Genomic DNA, 26,991 nt, shown 5'->3' with positions numbered 1-26,991 from the left:
TCAGAAGTAGTAAACAGCTTGGTAATATGTTTCCTGTTCTTCCTCCTACATTTATATATTTTCTAAACTACACAAAATCACATTTAATATTTTATAATAAAATGAATATAATAAGTAAAACAGTACAATGGATATATACAAATTATTAGCTTTTCAGAATATGACATTAATTGAATAAGCTTTTTTTAATATAATTATTTTGCCTTTTCTGAGCACTTGTTATGCATCTAGCTGTACCACACGAGCAGTAGAAGACAAAAATAAATGAGCATTTGATCATGTACTGTTTGTATATTATCTAGGATTTCCAGTAGGCCTATCTTAAAGGCTTCACACACGTAGACATACACCACACTCATACACACAGGCGGGAGGATGCTATTCACTAACTCTGGAGATGGAAGGACCCTGATCTGTAGTGTTTGCCAATTTCTCTGGCATAAATACTACCAATTTCAATCTACCACCACAATACGACTAAGCGTGAAGTTGGGAAGAGGCATCAGTTGCACCTGATTATATAGTATTTCCACCATATAGATCCAAAAGACACAATAACCTCAAGAGCAGGGACAATCGCACGGTACAGGAGTTATGGTATTTACCACATTAGCTTTGGCATAACTTACTTAATTTTAAGCGTATATAATTAATATTTAATAATGGCTGTGTTTAAGGGCTATCTAGTACAAATTCTGAAATTTTTATTATTGCAGTAACATTGGATTATAACATTGTATAGCTTTCCGATGTACATCATAATATATTTCGAATTCTGTGTAGATTACATCATGTTCACCACCCAAAAGCTAATTATAGTCCATCACCACACATGTGAGCCTAATCACTCCATTTGCCCTCCCCCCTCCCCCCTTTCCCTATGGTAACCACCAATCCAATCTAACAGTCAGCTTTTACAAGCAGGTATGAGCCATCTCCAGCAGAGACTGGAGTATTCACACTCTAGATATACACAATGACATGCAGATTCTGTTTTTCATACTGGTAAAACAGGCATGTAAAAGTCATGGTTCTCAGCTGAAATATATAATGAAGAGGATCTTAACCAAAGATAAGGGGAAGCAGTACACTATTACCATAAACATTCCACCTATCAGACATACATAAAACCAGACTCGAGTTATTTCTCGTCTGGTGTCCTCTGTGGCCCTCTTTTCTTTTCACTCTACACTGTCTCATCAGATAATTTAATCTATTTCCAACATTTAATTGTCATCCATGGTGATGATTCCAAATCCATTATGTCCACTCAGATGTCTTCCCTGAGTTCCAGATTCAAATGTATACATACCTATTGGAAACAGACACTTGATTTTATGAAAGATGCCTTGCACTTAGCATGTTGAAAAACAACCCAACTTGGGTTCTCCCTCAAGAGCTCCTCCTGCCTTTCTCATGACAGTGAATAAACGCTGTGCTGAGCGCTAGTCTGGTTTCCTCCCTTCACACATCCCATCTAATCACTACATCATTGCAGTTCTGTGCCTCAGTTACATCTGGAACCCCATCGCCATTTCTGTACCATGGTCACTGTCATCTCCTGAATGGATCAGTGACATAAACTGTCACTGCTTTGCTTGTTTCTACTCTAGTTAGAGTCATTTATGCAAAATGCAAATCAGGTCTCCTGGCTCATACCTTTACTGTTCATCTCTCTGTTGAAACAATATTTTCTGCATAATAAATGTACAATCTCATAACAAAGACAAAACAAAGACATCATCTCATGTGCATTTGGAGCCAAGTAGCTCCTCAGTCTTTATCTTTAATCAAAGCTATCTGGAATACGGAATTACACACACACACACACACAAGTCCTGATATACTACACACCCCTTGCATTTTTTTCTTGTTTTCTCTTTACAGAGAATTAGGTTACAACCTGCAAAAGGTCAGAGTTGTGTCATTTCAAACGTACATTGCCGACAATGAGCACAGTCCTGGCATACAGATGGAAAACAGTTTAGTTAAATACTAAGCACTAAATGAACACTCAATAATATATATTTTCTAACTTCTAAACCAGGACAACATCCAAGAAGAAGAGAGGCATTGCTATGGATTCAATGTTTTGTCCTCCAAAATTCACACCGAAGCCCTAACCCCTTATTTGATGGTATTAGGAGATAAGGGCTTCTGGAGGTAATTAGGTTTAGAATGAGTCACCAGGGTGGGGCCCTCATGGTGGGATTATTGCCCTTGTAAAGAAGAGAATGCTCTCTCTCTCTTCATGCACATGCACCTAGAAAAGACCACATGTGAGCATACAGCTAGAAGGCACTGTTTACAACTCAGGAAGAAGGACTTTATCAACAACTGAATCTGTCAGCAGCTTGAACTTGGGCTTCACAGCCTCCAGAGCTGTGAGAAATAAATGTCTGTTCTTTAAATCACCTAGTCTATGGCATTTTGTCAGAGCAGCTCGAGCTGACTAAAACAGAAATACAGCGAGTATTTCAGGTGAATTCTCTAGAAACATTGCTCTGGACACTGAATAATGAACAGCAAATCAGTGAGCTAAGCATAGTCATCTCCTTTATGGAGAGAGGAGTATGGAGTCATCACTGCGTTCAAGGCAGGACCAAGAGTCGTAAAAAGTAAACACTGTGTTATCCCAGCACTGAGAATAGAAAAAATAATTCTACCTGGAAGAGTACGAAAAATTCACTCAAATCAGAGAGAAGCAGGAATCACAACAATGAAGGATGCAATGAAAAAAAGGAGGCTGACAGGCCTGACTGACGGCCCTCGGCAGAAACATAAGCTATAGGACCAAAAGGTTATGTAGCAGGCATGCTCCAGAATTTAAAAAAAAAAGTAGGGGTTAAAAATATATAAATTATTTTTTAAGTTTTTGCCAGTAAATTCTTGTAATATTGAATTCCTAATGAAATCTGCAGCTAATGGGTCTAATGAAAATCCACAGCGAATACATATGTGTGTATATGTATATGATATTTACATGTATGTATATGTGTATATGCATGTATGCCTACATACACATACACATATACATACACATGCATGATGCAATAAAGTTTTTGACTGCATTACCCAATTTCTGAAAGAAAAATAAATAAAATGACACTGGGGGGGCTATTTTGTCTTTTTCCAGATGTAGGTTGAAAACTGCTTAATGGATGTGTTTCACAGATTTCAAGAAAAACCAAATACTCTTCTTTTTTCAAAGAAGAGTTGAAGATTAAGACAAACAAATGAAAGCATATGAGACCAGCCGTATATCATAGAAAGGCAGAAGAATTATTATTTCTAGTGCTCCTGTAATGACAACACTCTGAGATAGGTGCTGAGGAAACCGAGGCACCAAGAGGTTAGATGGTGTCATTGTCTCCAACTCTCAGTCACGCATATCGTTTCACCATGGCTATAATTAGCCAACTCTGAAGACCCACCAGTTAAACGTCCTCATTTAAAAGTTACCCTTTTTGTATGGAGAGTAAAATTATTCCATGACTGAAGAGCTTGTTTCTCTTACACACACTCCAAACACATTATTCAGGAGTTTTAAAATATTATCTGCAAGGTGCCTGCATAGAGATTGAGCCCCAAGTATACACAAAATACAATTTCCACCACTATTGAAAAGATAACGAATATGGGCAAAACATAAACACCAGAGAAGCTTTTAATGCTAATCTATAAAATAGAGTGCTCTACAGCACATCAACTTAGATTTATTGAACTTTATCTTAAACAATTGGATTTTCCTGTAATTGTTTTTCGAAAAATGAGCAATCCCCAAGCCAGGCTCATTGAAATGCTCCCTATCTTTTCCTGTGATGAGCCAAGAGAAATAATAAAATATTTATTATTTATTTCAATGACAGGACATATATATTTATTGATAGTAAATCAATTAAAGTAACAGTCAGTAATTTCCTCCACACATTCAGGGTCATAGGAACCCAGTTTTCATAGTGGGCTTACATAAACATATTTTGAATTGGAGACAAGTGTAATGTGTCCATCAAATTACAAAGTTCCTTTCCCTGAAGTCATCAGACTTCATAGTGCTGAGCCTTCCCTCCTCCCTTAGACTAACACCAAGTGGAGGCAGAGTGTGGCTTCCTGGGAAGTGGCGAGATTGCGTGGGTAGCTGTGCACTGAACCAACAACCAGTTTCAATAAATGTACCTGAGACTTTTCCTAAATATAAGAAAGTCATTATTATGCAACTTTCTTCCCCGAGTTTGGTTAAGTAAACAAACATGTTAGACCTAGAGTTTTCAAAGAAGGGACAGGAAAAAGGAGAAAATTATTGGCCTGAAAATCTTAAGATCTTTCAGTACCTAATAAAACCAAATAGAATAATATGATAAAGATGGAAATACATATTTTTAAATGACTTTTGCCAGAGAAATTTAAGATTATACCCACTAATCTGTGCAGTCCGTGAATTGACTAAAGATGAAAACAGAACATTAGAAGACTTATTTTATTTCATTTATTTTTGACTCTTCATCCTGAAATTAGTAATAGTATTTCACTAATCTACAGTTTGCCCACAGCTCCAAAACCCCAAAATAGGAAAAGACAGACAGAAGCAGCAAGAAAGCCTCAGGTGTATCTTATCATTGGGCATCTGCCTCGGTGGCTCTCAGGTGTTCCTGGGCCCAGCCCCAGAGATTTGCATCAGAAGTCGGACTGGTATCTATATGACTCCTTTTAACAGCAAGTGACCCTATGGAAAGTGACAGGAGAGCCAGCACTTTCAAACATACTGCCTGAAACTAAACGCCTTTCTCCAATTACTATTCAGGATTTATTTACACCTAGGGGCTGCAAAATGGAAGGTTCTAAGGTTTGAAATAACAGCAGCCCCGGCACGTGGTTGGCGGGGATTTGGAGGAAAAATTGCTTAAGTCAGTTGGTCTCAAAATCTTCTGGGGAGCTTTTAAAAAATGCTGATGACTGGGGCCAAACCAGAAAGAATTTGATTTAATAGGTCTGAGGGGAGCGTCAGAATTGTTTCACAAAATCCAAAGGATTGTAATGTGCGGGCATTGTTGAGAACTGTGGACTTGAACTTTTAAATACGCATCCGCTTTTGTGAGGATGATGGTTATACCCTAGGAGAAAATATTTTCCATATGAACGTCTGGTGTATACTGGAATGTAATAACAAGATATTTTCTTTTAACAATTGTAAAACAACAATAAACATAATTTCTATTATTTTTGAATAATTTTAGAATATTATTTTAGAATAATAATAATTATTATTATTTTACAATTAGATAATCCTGCGTAAGAAGCAGCTGGCTCTCTACTAAAGAAAAGTTGTCTTCCTGTGTTCTCCAAGTGACCATGGAGACTTTACAAACTGGGTTACTATCTTCCATTTACTTCCTAATCTTTTAATGAATGTGACACCTTACCTGGATCCACCTTGATGATGATACAGAATGAACTATAAAGACAGTACATTACTTGATATTACTTTTCAAAGCATGAATAAAGTGTACCTCGCCTTCTGTGACTGCATCTGGAATCTTAGGGTCAACTGTCTTGGGTAGAATTGACATCTGAGTTGGATTAACCCTGAATAGACTCAAAGCGGGAGGCTGATCGCGGAACACTGTTGACAGGCAGAGCTGTATGGTCTCTTTCATTGCTTTCAGCTGCGCCTCCTGCAAAAAAAAGAAAAAGCCATCACAATGTTTCCATGTGGCTCTGGCCACCATTTATCTGATTAGATTCTCCCTGTCCCCCTAATCTACACTCGCTCCCCACACAAATGCGTTATAAGTTTTCAAATGCAATTGCCTAGTTTATGAATTCCATTATGACATCCTGTTTAATGCACGTTCAGTCTGTTTTTAGGAGCTGGTGTGTTTCATGATATATTTTGAACACTGAAAGAGACATATTTTACTTTTCTCCCTTGAATTGACATTATTTCAATCACGATCGTTTGCTGGTGAGAAAATATACTCTAAGGGTCCCTCTGAAGTAGAAATGTCCCTCTTAGAAACCTGCCATCTTTTTATTAGTGTCAACCTCCTTTCTTGCAAATGGTTTGCCTAGCAACATAGGCCCCTGTTTTTCCCAGATTAGCCTGTACCTCTGCTCAATTTCCCCAGATATTGGGAAAATAAATTTGTTTCTCATAAAACTCTTATTTCCTCTGGGCCTTGTTATGTGGTGAAAGTTAATCTGATGTGATTGTAAATGATAATCTTAACACTTTCTTATATTAATAAGATATCACAATATTCCAAGCACTTTCACATGCAAGAGGTAATTTTATGCTTTCAAACATTTGTGAAACTGGCATTATTATTATTGTTTTACTTTGAAGAAAAGAAAGTTCAAGGTTTTCAGACTGGTTTACTTCTGGTTTACATCACAAGTCAGACTGAACTAACATGGAAAACCATCTCTAACTTCCATCTAACCCCCAGTTCCCAGTATTAAAAATATTTTTAAATGCTGATAAGGTAAAAAAAAGTAATAACAAAGTTGAGCACAGAGACATAAAATAGGGGCACTAGTCTGAGTGCCCTTTAACAGCAGACATGCATCCTTGAAGCCCCTTGTCTGTACTGTGCCCAGCACTCAAGATAACAGTCCTGGGCTTGGCCAACCCAGCTGTTTCTCACGGGATAGTTAGCACAAAGGACATCACAGTCTCAGGGAACATGAGGCCCTCTGGTGGGGCTCTGGTCCTTAGAATGCAGGTCATAAAGGGACAGTTACCATCGGCAAGCACGCAGCCTTTGTTCCTCTGCCTACTTAAGCAAGCTTCTCTCAAGGGCAGTAGCAGGTGCACACTTCTATCCTGCTGGCCGCCACTGGACAGTCCCTGTAAGCGACTCCCAATAAATCTATATGTCTCATTTGCCATCTCTGGGTCTTTTCTTTAGTCTTTCTGCAAGCTATCCCATACCTGCTTACCCAACTTGGTATGTGGCCAAACAGACACTCAGGTTCCTCAATGAAGAGAGGCATACAAATTTTGGGAAATCTCATGGTAACTCAGGAGGAATTTGGAGCATGGATATAGGTCCTAAAAAGACAATGCCACATAAACATTCATTTTGAGTCATGAGATGTGGTCTTTGGGCCAAGAGAGATGAGGAGATAGATTAGGTACTGGGGCCAAGATCCCAAGCACGTGCAGAGTTTACCCTTTCAGTGACCCCTGGATCAATGAAGCAGCAAGCCCTGTCGTCTCTGCCCGTCAAAGTGGTACGCTCCCAATACAACTACTGCCTTTTATATACTCAATCAGGAGTACACCTTCACACAGCATCCTCCCTTGCTTGCCGTATCCTATAAAGCCTTTGTGGTTAATTTCTTGTGAGTAGTGTCTAGACTTAGATTCTTCCTAATGCCTACTTCTGTGTTTCTACTCATATGTGCTATATGATAATATCTGTCTTTAAGATGAGAGTGTCCATTGCTAGAATAGCAGTTTAAGAACTCTCTTTTGGTTGTGTCAAGAGATTTAAAGAAAAACCAGCAGTGAGAGCAGCAATTGGAAACATATAAGAACTAGGACAGACATGTATTTGCTTCTCATTAATCTTGCTCTGTCAAGTTGTCTACGACAAAATAAGAATCTGATAAGGACTAGGATGGAAGAGCATTAAGTGGACAGGAGGTGGCCAAGCTGAAAGATGACATTTAGATATTGAAAGGTTTTACTCAAAATGGTCTCTTCGATTTGCTTGCCTGAGTCCCTGAATTCTTGCCCTTACCTCAACCCATTATTTTCTATGATTTAGCCTGTTTGTTTCCTTCATATAATTTATCACTAATTTTTAACTCATATGTATGTACACACTTGTATAAGTTGGCTATTTTGTTCAGAACTATGTATCTAGCACTTAACACAATCCTTGACACATTAGACAGGACTTGACATAAATGGTTTTCGAATAAATGACCTAAAACTTAGGTGAAAATGTTGTTTCTGTATGTCACAGAAGGAAACTAACAAGCTACATCAATAAAAAGAAATGAAGTCACAGTTCAGATTGCTCTTCCTATTGGTTCTTTCTCATAATCTTGGCTGACCCTCCCTTGTCTCACGACAGAATAGGAGATCACGGTATTGGCTGCTGTGTCAGGAGTGAAATATCCCAGGTGGCACTGAACAATTTAAATACGTTTTCTGTTTCTCATATTATAGAGAGACAATGGAGATGGAGCTAATGTGATAGAGTCAGGCAGGTCTTGGCCAGGACTCAAAGCTAATGTGGATTTCAAATGTTGACTTCCCATGATCAAATCATGCCAGAAGTGATGATGATTCTTGTATTCACTGTATTCATATCTTTGCTCTTCTTAACACGCTATATATCTAAAAGTTGGATCTATAACAGGCTTGAGGTATCTGTTGCCATAATTCCCAATTAATGGCTGAACTTGGATGTTGAAAATAAATAGCGAACAGCGTCAAGTTAATAGTTTCAAATATTGATTTTCAGTCAACATATTTAGGCAAGACCTTTTCTGATGAAACAATAAATGGGGATGAGTGTATATGTTATATTTTTAATTATCTGAACTTTGGAGTGATCATCTCATCTGTTTACAGTGGTCTTCTGACCTTGTCAGGACAATCTCAGATAACAGAATCAACATCACTTAGACGTAGTTTCCAACTCTTCCCCTTTGAGAGCCATGGTAATAAACTATCTTTGCTCTTATGTTTCAACCTATTCTTAGTCTCTTAGCTTCTGATTTCATTTCTTTTGTGGTCCACAAACCTGTGACTTGGTCTCCTATCTTAGGTTCTGGCTCCATTCCTTGATTACATTGTAGATTTTTCCTGCCAGAGACCACAGATTGCTGTGAGCAACTCTGCCCTAATTTGGTCAGCTTTCTACCAAAAAAACCTCCCAGCTTTCTAGTTTGTTCCTATAACTTAATAAAGCCTATTACTGACCCTACTCAAGTTTGGCCTGACCCAGTTCCATGAGCAGGACCCAGACAATGATTTTACACCACGGCATCATTCCATTTTCATTTATATCACTAGCTGTAGCCTGATTCAAAACTGCAGGCTACTGTTCACTTTGAAGTTCACTGAAGCTAGATGGCATCTAATGAAATATGACATAAACTGTGTAAAGTATACAGAAAAAAAGCATTTTTCTGGGAAGAAGATGTTCCTTGCAAAGACAACTGTGCCTCTAATTTCTCATCTCCTGACAAATAAAAATTCACAAGGTGTTATTCATGTCCATCTTAACTCATTTGCATGACAACGTGAAGTCCTCAGAGAGATCTGGGTGCAGTAACAGCTGCTGGCTTTGCAGAGACCACACAGGGCTGTGAATTCCCGTCAACTTTCTTTCTGCCATGAAATCAGCTCTCTGACGCCCAGAAGGTCATTCAGTATTTTTTGCCTCTCTACTCTAGGTGATCTCCAGGTCCCTTGTATGCAGGATGTATAGCACATTCAATAATTTACGAAGTTAGGTCTTCATTTATCTATTCACCCAATAACTATTTGTTATGTTCCTGCCATGTGCCACATATGCTGTGGCAAAAAGAGTTCTCATTCTTTACTGCTTAGTCCCAGGAGTCTGTGTAGGTCGGCTTCCTTGTGTCATCTGTAACACAGATGTAATAACGCCTGCTTTCCTGGGCAAAATTTTGTGAGGGTCAGATGCAATAAAATCTTTTTTAACATGAAAGTTTACAAGATAGATTTCCATACCAGAGAGCTGTTTCTGCATTCCAGTAGCTGAGCCTAGCTATAATTCATAAGGTATTGTCAAATAAATAATTGGTTGTTTGGAAAACCAAGGTTGATTCTGAGATTTTGAGATTATTCTTGTTTATACTGCAATAGTAAACTGAGACTTCTTTCATTAAATATGTCATAAGAACCAAGTTGGAGTGTGAAGATGTTGTTTTCATAATATTTATGGGGTATTTAAGGTTATTTGAAGCCCAGATATAACATTGTTAGTAGCTAGACACCTGAAGAGAGCAAAAAGTCTCATATAAAGATGATGGAGAGTGGTGAAGAGCGATTTCATTCAACTGTAGGTTTATCCGTTTTGAAGTGAGCTAGCATTTCTACCTGACTTTATGGCTGCAGTTTGTGAGCCCATCACATACCTTACATGAGATTTGTTGAAATCAACCTCCGATAATATGAAATGCTTTTATAGATCACGGGAGCAAAAGGAGTGACAAGATCCTTAAGGTTAAAGAGAGAAATTATGACCACGGAGAGGCAGTCTCTGATCTCATTCACTAAGAGTAGTAATTATTGTACTTACTGAGTGTTTTCCATGTGCCAAGAGTTCTCCTCAGTATTTTACTTTTTGGATGCATGCTATTTTCTCATCACTCTTATAAAGGAATTTTATGGTTCCATTTTACAGTGAAGCGTAGAGTTTAAGGGATTCGAACATGGTCAGCGGAAGAGTTATGGTTTGAACAGACCAACTGACTCTGCAGACCTTTATTTAAACACTGCAACATACAGCCTCTCATCCTGCATCTGGACTGTGGCATGATGTGGGCTAGGCACACGGTGGTGGGGGGAAGTAGAAATGGAGAGGAGGAAAGGATAGAATAGGTAGGATGAAGGAAGGAAAACTCTACATTAACCCTGAGTTCTGTGTCTCAGGCCAAATTATAATGTGTCGATGAAATAATATGCGACTACACCAGTCCTTATAACCCGCAAGGACTTAAAATATACATATTCATTCTCTGTGCTTCTATTGATGAGGATTATTTTAGGCCGGTTAATTTTAAAACTGCAGATGAGAAGCAGGCTCCGAGGACTGGAATTTGCTTGCCCTTTGAGAGACATTTGCATTTGTGAAAGAAGGGAGATGACTTTGTCTCTAGAAACTCTTAATGGGGAAGGCAAGAACTTAAGTTGGTTACTGTCTGGCAATCTCATGTAACTGATTTAGGGTGGTGGCTTCTGACATTTACTTAATCCGATTTGATTCTTGTCTAAAAGTCATGGGATCACCCAATGACCAGACCCCACCTGCACTGATACCACTTTAACTTTTTTCATATTTTTTCCTTTGTCTTGTAAAGAGATAACTCACATACTTATGCCTTAAATTTAGCCTTATTCTCCACCCATGTTGGCAGCAGAAGCGGCAGCAGCAACATCTCCCAAAGATTTAAACCTTAAGAAGGAATATCACTAAAAGTCACAAAATGTCCTTACTAATTCGTCTACTGCAATACTGTCTACATGTCCTGTTTGAAAAGTTAACTATGTTACCTGTGAAGACATTTTGGTCATACCTAAGTCCAGAAAATGCCTAGGGGAGACCCACATCTCTGGGAGGCAGAATTTTAGGCTTGTCCTTCACAACTACTGCACAGGAAGAGGGAGATACCACGAGAGCTCCAAGCTGAATCAGCCTGAAACATTCCCACTCCTCTATTCTATGTCAAAACACCCATGGTTCAAGTTGGTGGTTAGGAGGGAACCTCCTTCTTTACAAAATTTCTCAATGTATGCAGCATATTATTGCAAAAGAAGTCTATGAATGCGCTCATCTTACTTGCTTATTTTTCTAAATATAATGGTCACTAAACTGTGATCACAAAAACGAAAAGTCTTTGACAGCAGACAGAATACCGTCTCCATTTTTAAAAATAACTTATTTTGTAAAATATGGGGGCAAATAGAGAACAACATAAGAAATATAACAAATATCAGGTAAATATCAATCAGAATTAAAAACATAAAGTCATTTTGATTACATATTTGCTATATATGATATAATATGTATATAATTGTAGAAAACATTATATATGATAGTACATGCAAATACATATTTGTAATATACACATATCCATGTATTCCATATATCTAATTTATATGTACAATGTGTATACTATATAATGATGTATATAATGCATGCAATATACATATATGAATGTGTATGAATTAAAGACTATCTGTATCCATATAGTCATTGAAAGACAAAACATTTGGGAAATAGTAGAAGTATTTGTCACCTTCCCCGGTATTATTTCACTCTGTCTTTCTCTAAAGGCAGTTACATCCATGAATTTGATATGTGTTTTTCTACTTTATTTATGTGATATATACTCAAAACAAAATGTGTTTTCTGTATTTGAACAATTGTTAAATACTATACATATAATTCTGAACTGTTTTCACTCAACACTATAGTTATAATGTATCAATATTGATACAAACATCTTCATATTTATTCATTAGTATTAAATTGTGATTACAATTTGAAAACGATTATAGAAAATATATGAATTGTATAATTAACTTTAACAGTAAGCATTTGAATCATTTCCACTTAATATTAATACAAACATTGCTGTATTTAATGTCCATCTGCATGTTTCCAAGTACATATGGATAAGTACAAATTCTAAGGTGCATGCATTTAAAAACTGATTTTAAGAATTACACTCCCACCACTAGTGTTATCAGAATTTGGTATCATCAGACTTTTTAATTTTTACCAATCTGATGGTGTTAAGATGATGTCATTGTTTTTATTCACTTTTCCATTTTTCTGGTGAGGTTATGTGTCTTTTACTTAGTTAATAAATTATATTGGAACATAGCAAACAAGGAAAAAGTGCATGGGTCGCAAGTGCACTTTTTAAAAATTTCTATGCATTTTAAAGGACTATTGCTGTACGCATACTGATTTAATGATGATAGCTTCCTCTTGGACTGACTCATATAAGACTCCCTTCTTATCACTGAAAATACTTTACTTCAAGTCGACTTTAAATGATACTCCTTTTGCTACGCAAGCTTACTTTGTATTGTTTGTGTAGTTTATCTTTTCTCTCTATTCTTTTACTTACAGACCTCCTATTTCTTTACATTTAAAAGTGTCTTTTGTATGAATCAAAGTTTTGCTAAATATCATCTAATAATTTTAGCCTTATAGTGGCATATTTTGACCATTTAAAAAGTATAATTACTGACATACTTAAGTTGACATCTACCATTTTACTATTCATTTTCTATTTTAGCTTATCTTTTTCATATCCAACAATTTGACTATAATGTGGTTACCTTTGTATTTAACCTGCCTTGTGGGTTATTTATATTTTTGAATCTGTGGTTCATGTCATTCAAAACTTTGAAAAATTTTTAGCCATTATCTCTACAAATATTGTTTCTGCTTGTCACTCCTCTGGGACAACAACTGTAAATGTTTTAGAAATTTTGAATTTGTCTTATACATTTCTTAATCTCTTTTTGTTTACTGGTACTTTCTACACATTGGCACCTGTATTTGGTATTATTTGTCCTTTTGTTCCACTCGTCTTCAGCTCTACAATGTCTAATCATCCAATACAGCAGTTACATTCTTAATTACGTGTATTACATTTTGCTAATTCTAGAATATCTACTTGGTTTGTTTTTATAGATTCCAAGTCTAGTGAAAATTTTATCCTTTTATCTGTTTTATTTTTCTTCTATTGCTACATATATTATATATATTACTTTATGAACATAATATACTATTGTATATGTGTGTGTATATGTGTATATATAAATCACAGTTGTTAACATTGTATTTATTTTCTCACTCCCACAGCTGAATCAGCTCCAGGCCTGCTTGTCTTGTTTCCCTTCTTTTTATTGATCAGATGGCATGCCCCCTCCACATATCTAGAAATATTTCTATTACATGTCAGATATTGTGTATAAATGAACCAAAAAGTCTCAAGGTGATACCTTCCACAAGCGAGGGCCTACTATTCCACCTTAGATGGAATGATGGCTGATAACTCCAATCTAATCAAGAATTGATCTCAGTCAGAAGATCCTTTGAGGGTTTAGTGAAATGCAGATTACTCCTGGATTCGCCCTGTGCCTGGGGCACATATTTTCCACGCTTTTGATTGAGAGCAATGGGGAACTTGTCTCCTTGAGTCTGAAATATCATGGTCCACTTCTCAGATTCCGAGTTTCCTGTACTAATATGTTCTGGATGTTCATTCTAGGGATTAGAGAAAATTACCTTGGATGTTCAATAAACGAATGCTGATTGAATGAAGAAATAAAGTACTTTAAAACCTCTCTGCCCTTTTGTTCTGTGTGAACTAAAGAAAAAAGGAATATTTATTGTCCACAATTTCACAAAGTTGCTCTAAATATGAAAAAAGAAAAGAGTGAGAAGTGTTAAGAAATTTTGCCCTATATCATAGCCATTAAACAGAACAGTAACTCTGAATGACATGACCAATCCCTTCCTCTGTATTATACTTCCCCGTCCATATTCCAGTTCCCTGTTCTCCACACACGTTACACGTGAAGAGCATTGAAAGGTAAAGTCGGCATCAGCTGGGAGCTGTGGTTAATCCTGAACACACAAAATAGTCAGACAACGAGAGATTAATAAAACCAAAATGAAATAAACGAAGTAGAAAGAGGTGAAGAAAATCTTTTGGAATTTGTGGTGATGGTAGCACAACTTTGTGAACTTTAAAAGTGTGATTTTTCCGGTACGTGAATTATATTTCAGTAAAGCTACAATAAAGGTGAACTGTCACCCACTCTGGCATTATCTTTATATGAACAGAGTTGGTTAAGAGAGCTACGTTCTTCTTTTATGCCTCTACCCCCAGAACTCTGATTTAAAATGTCCAAAATGAAAAGTGTCAATGACTGCTTCCATTTGCTTTATATGTCATTCATTTCAGGTTGATACACGGCATCTTTGCTGGTGCTTTAAAGCATGTTTATTCATTGTGTTATAGAACAAATGGACCAGTAAGGTGAAAAATGAAGCCCTGAACTCACAGAGCCTCAGCCTTGAGTCAATTTACTGTAGCCGCAAAACAAGGAAAGAACCAGGTTCCAAAGGGAATACCAAGCACTCATGAATTCTATAACCATCTCACACGCCCAGCATCTCAAATTGCATCAGTAAATCAAGAGAAGCCATGCATATACCCTAGCGTTGTCTGCTTTTTTAAAGGCAAAGTTATGATGGTTTATAGGTGTAAACTTACCTGGTCAAAAGCTGCTTTCTCCAGCTCATTTTTGGCCACAGCCAGTTTTTGTTCCAGATCAGTAAGCTGTTGCGCCTGTAAAATGAAAGAAAGGCAAATCTTTTCAGTAAATTCTATAATCTCCCCCTCCACTTTAAGCATCTGTCATTCACTGAAAAGAATAAAAAAAAGAAAAACTACCTCATGAAATTCATTTAGAATTCTGGTTAAAAATATTGTATTACATGGTCATTTGGTTAAGCTGCAGAAAATGGTGTGTTCTGGATGAATATGCACTAAATACTTCACCGGACCAAAACGTCTAGTTGCAGAGTTCCAGCTCAAGTCTCTGAAAATCCTTGTGATATAAATTCATCAGTTACGTTTCTAGAGGTTGTGGACTGAATTACATTCCCTTAACATTCACATGTTGAAGTTCTAATTGCCCCCACCACGTGATTGTGTTTGCAGATAGGACCTTTAGGGTGGTAATTAAAAGTAAATGAGGTCATAAAGGTGAGGTGCTAACTCCATAGAACTACTGTCCTTAGAAGAAGTGGAAGAGACCTCAGAGAGCTTGCTCTCTCTCTCGCTCGCTTACGCAGAGGCGAGGCCATGTGAGGATGGCACTGCTTGTGAGCCAGGAAGAGCTCTCACTAGAAACTGAATCTGCCTGCGCCTTGACCTTGGCCTTCTAGCCCCCGGAACTGTGGGAAAAGAAATTTTTGCTGTTGAAGCCACCCATTCTGGTGTATTTTGTTCTGGCAGCCTGAGCAGACTAATACATTAATAGTCACTCTTTTTATTATGGAGTTTTAACTTAATATACCTCTCTATGCCACCGTATCTCCGTACCTTTACAAATGCCGTCACTGTGCTCTAAAGGAAAAGAGCAATGGCCTCAGATTTGGAAGCAGTGTTTTAAAATCCAGCCTCTGCCAATTCCTAGCTGTACGCTGTAGCTATGTACTGACAGGAGTTGCTCAGCGGGCTCACAGAGGACCTGCGGGAGAGCCTGCCTCCCTTCATGGCTCGGCACCTCTCTAGACCTCTGGACTCTGCCTGTCTCCCACATGTAGCCAAAGAAAAGAATCTAAAGCTGGAGGAACACAGGATCTTTCTGATGCTCCTGTGAGGCAAGGGGATTGAGTTTGCCGGGGAGAGGTGGGCAGCAGGGGACGCATCACCTCTTCAGTGACCAGGATGCCACACTCCGGGTGCTACAAGCTGCGGGTTGTGGCAAGGCTGTAGCCCACTACCACAGCGCCTATTTGTCTGGTGGTCTTCTTTTCTCTCCCTCGCCTTCTGGGAACCAGCACCTGGAAGCTCTGTCCTTGATTTTCCGGACAGAGGGTTTTCTCCCCTATGGTGACCACCTAGGAGGGAGGAGGGGGTGAAGAGACTGTTCTCCATTATAAAACGCTATGTCCACTCTTTGTATCCATGTCTAGTTTTCATGTCCTAAATTGAGCTGTGTTATTTTCTGCTTTATTCTTGTAGAAAATAATTTCCCAGTGGGCGCTTGCCCTTAAATAGCTGCCTAATCCGTGTACATGAAATACATCCTCCGTGCACGTATAAATGTCTATATAACGCTTAAAAATAAAATCATTCAGAATAAAAAAAAAAAAGGGAGAGAGAGAGAGAGCTGATGCCGAGTAGGCTTCCAGTAGGAGCGCACCTAAATGTAGGTGAACCCCCACGAGCTTGGAGACCCAGGCCCCGACCCACACCCCCCTTGGCCATGTGTCTGTCCTTCCCACCTCCTCACTGCCTGACCCCACATCAGGGGGACTTCAGGACCATAGGCCTCAGTCTCACTTTTCCACCCAGGGCTCAGGCCACCCTGCCCGCCCGTCAGGCGTCCCTGCTGCCCGGGACCAGCCACATTCCTCAACCCCTGAGCACCAGGGACTCTTGCTGTGACCATCCTGGCTGCTGTGGCACAGGCCCTGCCTGAGCCAGCTTCTGTCCACGGGACCGAGCCCCGATGGAAGAGCGGCCCCTCTGTCTGTCCCGGCTCCTCAGCCTAGGACAGGAGTTAGGGACAGTGGGATGGACAGTGGGTGGGCCTCAGTGGGGCAGTGGGTGTGGTAAGCTCTTCCTCAGCATCAGGGGAAGGGGGTGATCCTGATCCTGCCAGCCTCGGTGCCACTGACACTCCTGGTCACCAGCTGGAAGGGACCTCTGTGCTACTCAGCCATCACCGTGTCTCAGGCCCTCCTCCCTCCCCCCAGGTTCTCATGGTATTTTCTTTCTCAGGGTCCTCTTTGATGGGCAGCCATTCTCCCCAGATGCTACCATCAGTTATCTGCAGTCCAGGGGGCGTCTGCATAGGCTCAGGTCCTCCTGCGTCCTTGTGGGAGTTTCAGCCCAAATCCAGTCATCCACAGGAGGGGACTCCTGCAGAATGACTTCAGGGTGCACCTCAACATAGCCATCCAGGAAGCTTGTAGCAGGGCAGGCAGAATGCATTCCAACAGAAATAGTAAATGTGCCTTTGAGAGCTATCTTGCCACCAGTTCCCAGGATTTCAAGAATTTCCGTCCTCTCAGAACTCAGTGAACCTGGTAAAATCTAGCCAAGAGATCTCAGGAGACAGAAGGTTACAAAAAGAGTGAAGAAAATACTCGCAGGGATTGCAGATACTGACCCACATTATCACACTGTGCACCTAGTTTTGAAAGGATCAGCTCCAGGCTTAATGCATACATGGCTGTTATAAAACTGTAGAAAATAATAACAGTTCTGTGGGTATTAAGCCATTAGAAGACCTATGAAAGACAGGGAGTCTTACAAGATAGAGAATTTTATTTGTTTTAGGTCAAATTTGTTTTCTCATTTTGACTCCTGTGAAATAAAGGATAGGGTTACTTAAGAGGGGCTAGTCATGATTCTAGAGTAGCTTTCCTTCACATTCAATCATTGAGTAAATATCTATGGAGTGACTGATTGTCCTCAGCCCAGGAAGGAAACATCATCTGTGTACGCAGTTGAACATGTACATGGGCAGCAAGCATATAAAGGGAAAGTCACTGAATGAGATTCTAGCTGCTCAACAGAAAGTGTGTGTAAGCTGAGAACACAGAAGGGGTTCCTCAGTGTGGCCTGAGAAGTCACAGTTCTTCTTCCTAATAAGAGCAACAACAAAAGATGATAACATTTGGGGCTGGCCTGGAGTCCTAGCAGTTAAGTTCATGCACTCAGCTTCAGCAGCCAGGGGTTTGGATCTCGGGTACAGACCTATGCGTTGCTTAGCAAGCCATGCTGTGGCAGGCGTCCCACTATAAAATAGAGGAAGATGGGCACAGATGTTAGCTCAGGGCCACTCTTCCTCAGCAAAAAGAGGATGATTGGTGGCAGATGTTAGCTCAGGGTTAATCTTCCTCAAAAAAAACCCCAAAAACCTATAACATTTAATTTTCATACAAGTACATTTTCTTATTTGAGCTTTATAACATTTTAGAAGCTACAGTCCATATTCTAATCTTAATTTACTTTAGAAAAAAATTATGTAGCTTCAGAGTGCCAAGACTGTGTAGACCACAAGATGCTGGAGCCTGATTTGGCTCCACCGTCTAGTCTATTGCTTCTGGAGTGTTCCCCTGCTGTTTTTCTCAAGAATCCACCTTAAGTTGAGCTGGATCACAAAAGATGACATCTGTGCTGTATTTAGTGTCAAAAGTGTCTTTTTTTCCTTCTAGGAAAGTTGAATGCATAGCTATGGTGGATGAAGTCAACAGAAAGGATGTAATGTTAGACAGTTACATTTTATCTGACATTTCAATGAATTCTTTTACAAAATCTCAGCAATGGCTAAATCTGCAAGGTTCTAATTCTTCTTTCATACATTAGGTTTGTGATTCAGTGTTTCTGGAAACTTATTGACACAATTTAATTTAACCCTTCCCCAGCCCCTTTCCTCCAGGTAAGTTGTCTTCTTTCTAATTTTTCTGGTGAGTTTCCCTGAGGTTTACAGAATATAAAAATATTTACATTTTACCTTCTTCTAAAAAGGACCAGAAACAATTTTGACACTAGAAGTATTAAAATTTTAAACATAAGTAAAACAATGAGGTCTATAGAAAACAGATATGTCCTGTGAACAGGATGTGAAGGTAGGCGAGGGGCGGCAACAGCAGAAGGAGGCGCTGATAACGGATTCTATCCTTTGGTCTTGGCTGAGCTGTAAATTTGTTCCCAGACTTCTGGCAGCCATGTATAAAAAGAAATGATGTTGGCTCCAAAATTCTCATTATCAAAGACAGTAAACATACCAGAGACACAGACGGTTCAGGGTTTTTCCAAGCAATAGCAACATAAAATTATAACAAACATTTTGAAATTCAAGTCAGAAAACGATTTTTTTCAGAAGCCAAGAAATGCAGTCCAAAATCATGGTTCACCTTAAACCAAGTATAATGCCTAGGATACACTGATGTGTGTTTTTGTGTGTGTGTGTGTGTGTATGTGTGCGCACATGTGTGCATGTGTGGATGGGTGGGTAGTTTGCCCACCAAGACATAGAAAGCAGTTTAAGCAAGTCACAGATTGACTTGCCTCCTGAGACATGCAAAATAATTCCACTTTGTCTCATCTACTCCAGAAGACTGAAATTCTAGTGAGTGATAACCAGCTTTACACACCAAGGTATGAGAGACAAGAACTGTTTTTTGTTGTCACTGAGTTTTAACAACTAGCAGTGCCTTACACTTGATGAGTAAATGGCTTTTAAAAGAATTCAATCCCTGACTGTAGTGGGCTAAACCGAGGAGATACAGGACCAGCACAAACTTTCGACTGCTGACTACAGTCTCAGCTGTGTCATCTTCTGATAAAACACAGGAAAAGGAAGCGCCACAGGGGCCTCAGCATATTGAGGTCTAGCCACCCTCTTTCCGAGTCTGGCCTTCCTTTTAGCCTTGGAGAGACCAAAGTGGAAACTGTCCCACCTAGGGCCCGGCCAGGGAAGTATGTATACAGACTCTGAATGGGGAAGTCAGGACAGAGCATCCTCCCAGGGTTTTGCCACTACAGAGTTACAATAAACTAACTTGGACGACTGCTGTGACTCATTTCTTAAGGACTTGGGTCAGTAGAGAACTACAATCGCTGAGTCTTTTAGAGTCCTAGAAATAATGGCCCATGTTATAATAGGCTTTTAGGCGGCATCTGCAAAATATGATCAGAAATCTTTAGACGTTTTCTAGCAACAGCTTTGCCACTTTGTTATTAGAAAGGTGGTACATTCCCCACATTTCGGAACCAATGAGAACATACAGTCATGTTCCAGCAAATAATGCAAGAAATATGGATGGTGAATACAAGAGAAGTTTCATTGGAGTATGGGAAGAAAACATCAGATATTCCACATTTTAATTCTAAATTTTAATATTGGAAAAAAGTATTGTAAAATATTCTGTATTCTACACACTTATTCTAAAATATAGTTGTGGAATATTAAAAAATTACAACTTGGATTTATGCATATTCTAAATCTCATCATTGCTTTTCCTCCATTTTGTCTATGTTTATAATGTACATAATATGGCAGTAAAATAATAACATGATAATAGGGACAATAACAACAACAGTCTAAACCTGTGGCATATATATATATATATATTCCTCATAACAACTCTGTCTGGTGCATAGTGTTCCATCCTTTTTAAATGATGAAACCGAGGCTCAGATGTATAAATATCTTGCTGAATGTCACACAGCTGGGATATAACAGATCTGGAATTCAAACCCAGGCAGTTGTATCCATAGCCGGCCCTCTTAACTACTAAAGACATGAGTGTATATAATTTATAACTAATAAATTGCATATATTGAATGACATATGCTCAAAATTTATTGATAAGATTTATAATTAAAAATGTTTGGAGACCACTCAGAAAATTAGAGGAATTTTGTATGTTTAAGTTTATTCATCCAACGAGGATAACGAACTCCTAAAAGAGATGTTCCCAAGTACTCAGAAACTTGTACCTGGTAGGTGGACATCGGATTGAATTTTTTATGTATGATTCTGTGAAGCACATGCTCCCTGCTCAGCAGCACTAACCCAGAAGGTATGGGTAATACTCAAGAGATATAATATAGACCACCATATCACCACCATCATCTCTGCATTCCATTTTCCCATAGAGTTAAGGAGGCAGAAAGTCAACAATGCCTACCAGCTTCTACTCACCTTCATCAAAGTACAAAGTTGTAATACCAAGATTATCTTTTTTTTGAGCTGAGGAAGATTAGCCCTGAGCTAACTACTGCCAATCCTCCTCTTTTTGCCGAGGAAGACCAGCCCTGAGCTAACATCCGTGCCCATCTTCCTCTACTTTATACGTGGGACGCCTACAACAGCATGGCTTTTGCCAAGTGGTGCCATGTCCTCACCCAGGATCCGAATCAGTGAACCCTGGGCCACCGAGAAGCGGAACGTGTGAACTTAACCGCTGCACCACTGGGCCAGCCCCCCAAGATTATCTTGAGCCACAAGATTCTTCGATGCCACACCTGCTTATTTCAACATTAATAACTTGAGAGGAATACTGAAAGACTGGAATTGAATGAATAATACATGTAGAAAGACCAAATATAGATCTCAAGTTACAGAGGAATAGCTTAGTACAACATCTGGTTATAAGTTCTATTGAAAGCAAATTTTAATATATCAAAGTTATAAAGTTCAATAAGTCTTTCTATTGGGAAATAAGATCAAATATACATAATTTTACTCAAATTTAAATTTTTATAAGTATCATGTTGCCATCACATGTATGTTTAAAAAAATATGTTTATATAGCACTTACGGCTATTTAAAGAAAATCTATTGTGGAATAATTTTTTCTTACATCCTTGATATTGATTTGCTTTCTCCCGTCAAGAACACCTACACTTTGGAGGAAGCTGCCTCATACCCTTTCTCAGCCATACATTTTAGGAGAGATGATCTCAACATTCAGTTCCAGATTTGGGGATATAATTTCTTAAAGCCATGACTCTATCTCAACCCCCTCGTAAGGTGACTGTGCTTGGGTTTCAGCATCTAATTAATGGCAGGCCAGAGACAGGAAGGTATTTGCAGGTGGGTTCCAGAATGAACGCTGTCTCTCTTCTTCATCTGAGTGAATAAAAACTATATTCTTTCCTTCTCCTGGGAGTGTAGCACGAGGATGTTTAAGTCTAAGCTCTAATAGGCATTACTTTTAGAATAAAAGAGAACAACATGAAGTTAAAACTGTCCTAGAGAAGAAAGTAGCACAGAGAAAAAACCAAATAAATATATAACAGCACCTGATGACTTTGAAACCTTCTCGGTCAAACCACACCTGAAATCAAATGAACCTTGCATTTTCAGTTAACGTGAGTAAATAAAATTCATTTTTATTAATTAAATTCTTGTTAGATATTTATATTTTCTGTTATTTAAAAATAAAAGATTCAAAACTGCTGCTTCTAGACATGACACAGTAACTGGTATTGGGCTAGTTCTCCTCCCATAAGCAACTTGGAGCTAATTATGCTGGGCTGTGAGCCTTGAAATATGAGAAACTCACTAGCGAGACCCTTGACTCCACCAGCTTTCTGCCTGATGACACTGTCCTGACCTAGGTGCAAAGGGCTGCGGCCCAAGCAGATCCCTGTCGTTGCAGGAGCTGCGGAGGCAGAGGTCAGAGTTTGTGGCAGATTAGACAGCTGGAATACGCAGGGCAGGGCAGCAGAGAAGAGCGAGGTGTGCCGGGGCGGGGCTTCTGAGAGTCGGTTTAGAGGGATGTTCTTGCAAGCCCTTGGCTGAGAGTCAGGCTGCACACACACAGGACAATATATTACACAAGGCTAGTCACAAAGTAGCTGTTACAGAGCTGACAGTCGAACAGACACACTAGAGGCTGAGCACTGCAGAAGGATGTTAGCATTCTAGAGACACTCCTAAGCCTTATTAACACCACCGCATCAACATGGCAGCATTTAGATTAGTAGACATGCACTAGAGGAGCAGTTGGCAAACGACAGCCCAAAGGCCAACTCTGGCCCACTGCCTGTTTTCTTCAGGAAAATATGATGGGAACACAGCCACCTTTATGCATTTATGAATTGTCAGTTGCTTTTGCGCTACCTTGGTGGATTTAAGTAGTTGTGATACAGACCATATAGCTCGCCAAGACTAAAATATTTACCATGTCGTCATTTACAGAAAATGGTGACTGAGTCCTTTGCCAATATGAAGTCCACTTTAGACCTTAAGAAAGTCTAAAAACTTAGACGAGATTCTGCCGGGGGGGGGGGGGGGGTGGTGGGCGCAGGTGTCTGGAGGGTTAGCTCAGTCGTGTGAGAGGGGCTCAGGTATGATCCTGGACTTTTCACATAACTGCACCAACAATGCATAAAGCCAACTCTACACCAAGGTGAATACCAGTATCTTAACTGCATTATGGGGCAAAAATGAACAATCTTCAGAAGATAAAAGCCAGAATCTCTGTAATGTACAAATGACAACATCCAGCACAAAATAAAATCTTACCAGTATTCAAAGAAATAAAATACGTGATCCAAAGCCAAAGAAAAGAGTAGATAATAGTAGCCAACATCTAGGTGGCCCACATGTTGAATCTAACAGAGAAACACTTTGAAGCAGCTATTAAAAATATGATTAAGAAATTACAGGTAATATGTTCTTAATTAGTGAAGAGATAGGTAATCTTAGCATAAAAAATTGTATTATAAAAAAGGACCAAATCAAAATTCCAGAAAGGAAAATTTAACTGGAAGGACTTATCAAAAAAATGAAGATGAGAGAAAAAATGAGCACTAAATATGAAATGACACCAATAGAAATTATCCATTCTGAAGAGAAAAAAATGTTTGAAGAAACATATAGAGGGGAAGTCTCAAAGATGTTTAGAACAATATTAAACACACTAACATATGTGCATTGGAATAACAGAAGAAGAGTGCGAAAAAGGGAAAAATTACATTCAAAATTGTTAGGAAAAAATTTAATGAAAGATGTGAAAAACCTCTATGTTGAAAATTACAAAACATAAGTGAGAGAAAAGGCAGACATTCTAAATAAGTGGAAAGATATACCATGTCTATGAATTGAAATATTAAACGCTGTTGAATTGAAAATTCAATATTATTGTGATATCTGTCCTCTACAAATTAATTGACAGATAAAATGCAAACCAGATTAGAGTTCCCACAAGATTTTTTTTCTTGTTGTAAATTTGCCGAGCTGTCTCTAAAATCTATATCCAAAATAATCTTAAAAAAGCACAAGGTTGGGGCTGGCCCCGTGGCCGAGTGGTTAAGTTCACGCGCTCCCCTGCAGGCGGCCCAGTGTTTCGTCGGTTCGAATCCTGGGCGCGGACATGGCACTGCTCGTCAGACCACGCTGAGGCAGCGTCCCACATGCCACAACTAGAGGAACCCACAACGAAGAATACACAACTATGTACCGGGGGGCTTTGGGGAGAAAAAGGAAAAAATAAAATCTTTAAAAAAAAAAAAAAAAAAAGCACAAGGTTGCAGGACTTATGCTATCTGATTTCAAGACTAATTGTAAAGCTATATTAAAAAGGACAGTGTAGTGTTGGCATGAGAGTAGACATATACAACAACAGATCAGAAGACGATCCATAAATTTACTCTCACATATATAGCCAGTTGAAAATATACATAGCCATTTGATTTCTGACAAGACAAAAGTGTAATTCAATGTGTAAAAAATAATTTCAGTAAACAGTGCTAAAGCAATTGGAGATTATATATGTGTGTGTACACGTGTGTGTATAAAACCAACCTTGAACTTTTCTTTACACTATTCACAAGAAATAATTTGAAATCCATCATAAACCTAAATGTAAAAGATAAGAATATAGTACTTCTGGAAGAAAATTTTTATGACCCTGAGATCGGCAAAGATTTCTTAGATAAGACTAAAAAAGCACAAACATAAAAGAAAAAGAGTTTTAGGCTTTATCAATTTACACATTTTGCTCTTCAGTGTAGACTATTGAGAATGAAAACTGAAGCTATGGACCGAAAGAAAGTATTTGTAAAATACACATCAGACAAAGGATTTATATCCAAAGTATATAAATGAAACTTAAATTCAACAATAGGAAAACAAGGAAATTTTAAAAATAGGTCAAAGAATTGAGTAAACTGATACACAAATGATCAATAAGCTCATGAGTACATGTTCAACATCATTGACTATCAAGTAAAGTAATTAAAATCTCAAGAAAATACCATTTCCTTGCCTAGAACACTTAACCATAATGTCTTGATTCATCACCAGAACTCTCCAAAAATTACCACAGGAGACATTAACAATCTCTGAGTCAGAGTTGTTACATGACCTTTGCCACTTACAGTTTGAGCTCAGATTCCTCATACGTAAAATAAGAATTTTGGAGCAGATTATTTTTAATGTGTCTTCTAGCTAAAGGAATTTCTAATCCCTTGGGTGCTTCCCAGTTAATGTAGCAAAGTAGACAAATTAACATCTGATTATATTTCCTTTTGCAAAAATAAACCAAGTTAAGGTTTTATATACATTTTACATTGCTCCTTTCTTAAATTCTGTTTCTAAATCTCTTTTCAAAATGGTAGGTATAACTCTTAAATTTATATGTAAAATTATGGTGCTATTATATTAATAATTTCAATGAGTGGAAAGAACATCTGCTAAATTTTAGTAACCTATGACTTTTCCTCAAAATTGCTTTCAAATTTTATAATCTCATGTTTGATCTTTCACTCAGAAATTGTTGTTTTAAAAACCTGTAGGAATTCATTCATCCTTTTTGTGGGTTATTGAAGTGTGGGCATATTGTTTTCAATGGATATCAGATTTTATCAATATCCTTTCTTTGTGCGGAGAGATACTCCAGAGAAATTTTTAAGTGAATCAACAAAATTGACAGGTGTCATATACTGTCTCCTCACAAATTTGAGTGCAGGTCTGGGGAGAAAGCTGAAGAAATGAAGTTTTCAGCAGACAACTATCCCTTTAAAATTTATTTTAATTACAGGTAAATTTCACAGACCATTTACTACACCATCATTTCACTAAAAAATAAGTTCTTAAATATACAGTGGAACTTGTATTATGTATGCAGAATTGATATAAAAGAAAAACAGAGAAAAAGATGCAGGTAGCAAGGAAGAGTGGGTTTCCACCCATCCACTAGTCCCCACTCCGGAGCAGACGGCCGCCACAGGCAAATCATCTTTAATTCCCAAACATCTTACTTGTAGGCTTTTGTTCCTTATGTCTGTACTGGGAATCCTGATAGTACTTTCTAGATACTCTATTTGGTTTTTTAGATCTTAACTAATGGTTCTTAGACTCTAAATCACACGCCTAGAAATTCTAAAATGTTCTGAAAAATGTCTGGAAGTTTTATTCACAACAACTGTCATTAAAAATGAAAACTTCTGCTTTCATGAAAATGGATACCTAAGTTATTGCGAACCTCTTTTGTTTTTGTCTATTCTAAGTTTTCTAGGAGGCAGTAACTGCTAGAAGCAATGGCCCCAGACCATAATATGCTATTTAATTATTAATTTTAAAGAGATTAAGAAGAAATGCAGGTTATCTGAACTGTGCCTTTCTTAGGCAGGCATCGTTAGCTCAAGATATATTTGCATCTTTTGAAATCCTGGATGAGGAGTGGTCCTTGAAACTACACAGATAGCTTGCTGATTAATCATAGGAATTAATAGCTACCTAAATAATTGTGAGCTGAGCAAAATTAAAATAAAAAGTACCTGCTGTTTATTATTGTATTTATGAGTATTTTTTGGTATTTGCATATCTTCTCTTCTCTAATATTGGTCTATGTTTTCCATTGAATGAGGCATATTTTTATACACCTCAGGATCTTCACATGTACCTGTTCTTTCTGCCTGGAATCATGGAAAAGTCCCTGCTGCCCTATTCTCCCTGGTCAATCTCTAATCATCCCCTAAATCCCAGCTGAAATG

The 26,991-nt window shown here is 38.4% G+C and overlaps 1 protein-coding gene across 7 annotated transcripts in view; it reads right to left on the bottom strand.

Annotated features, from left to right (window-relative positions):
- The window catches only part of LUZP2 (leucine zipper protein 2), a 458,146-nt gene that overhangs the window by 56,575 nt on the left and 374,580 nt on the right, over positions 1-26,991 (bottom strand). For all 7 annotated transcript variants that reach the window (XM_070624543.1, XM_070624544.1, XM_070624546.1 and 4 more), the window contains 2 exons: positions 15,010-15,084; positions 5,508-5,672 (listed from right to left, as the gene is read on the bottom strand). In XM_070624543.1, coding sequence (XP_070480644.1) covers positions 5,508-5,672; positions 15,010-15,084 — 240 coding nt within the window. The remainder of the gene's footprint in view (positions 1-5,507; positions 5,673-15,009; positions 15,085-26,991) is intronic.

Source organism: Equus przewalskii, chromosome 6 (assembly GCF_037783145.1).
Source record: "Equus przewalskii isolate Varuska chromosome 6, EquPr2, whole genome shotgun sequence".
NCBI classification, from domain to species: Eukaryota; Metazoa; Chordata; class Mammalia; order Perissodactyla; family Equidae; genus Equus; species Equus przewalskii.
This window is presented reverse-complemented; position numbering and strand designations above follow the sequence as displayed.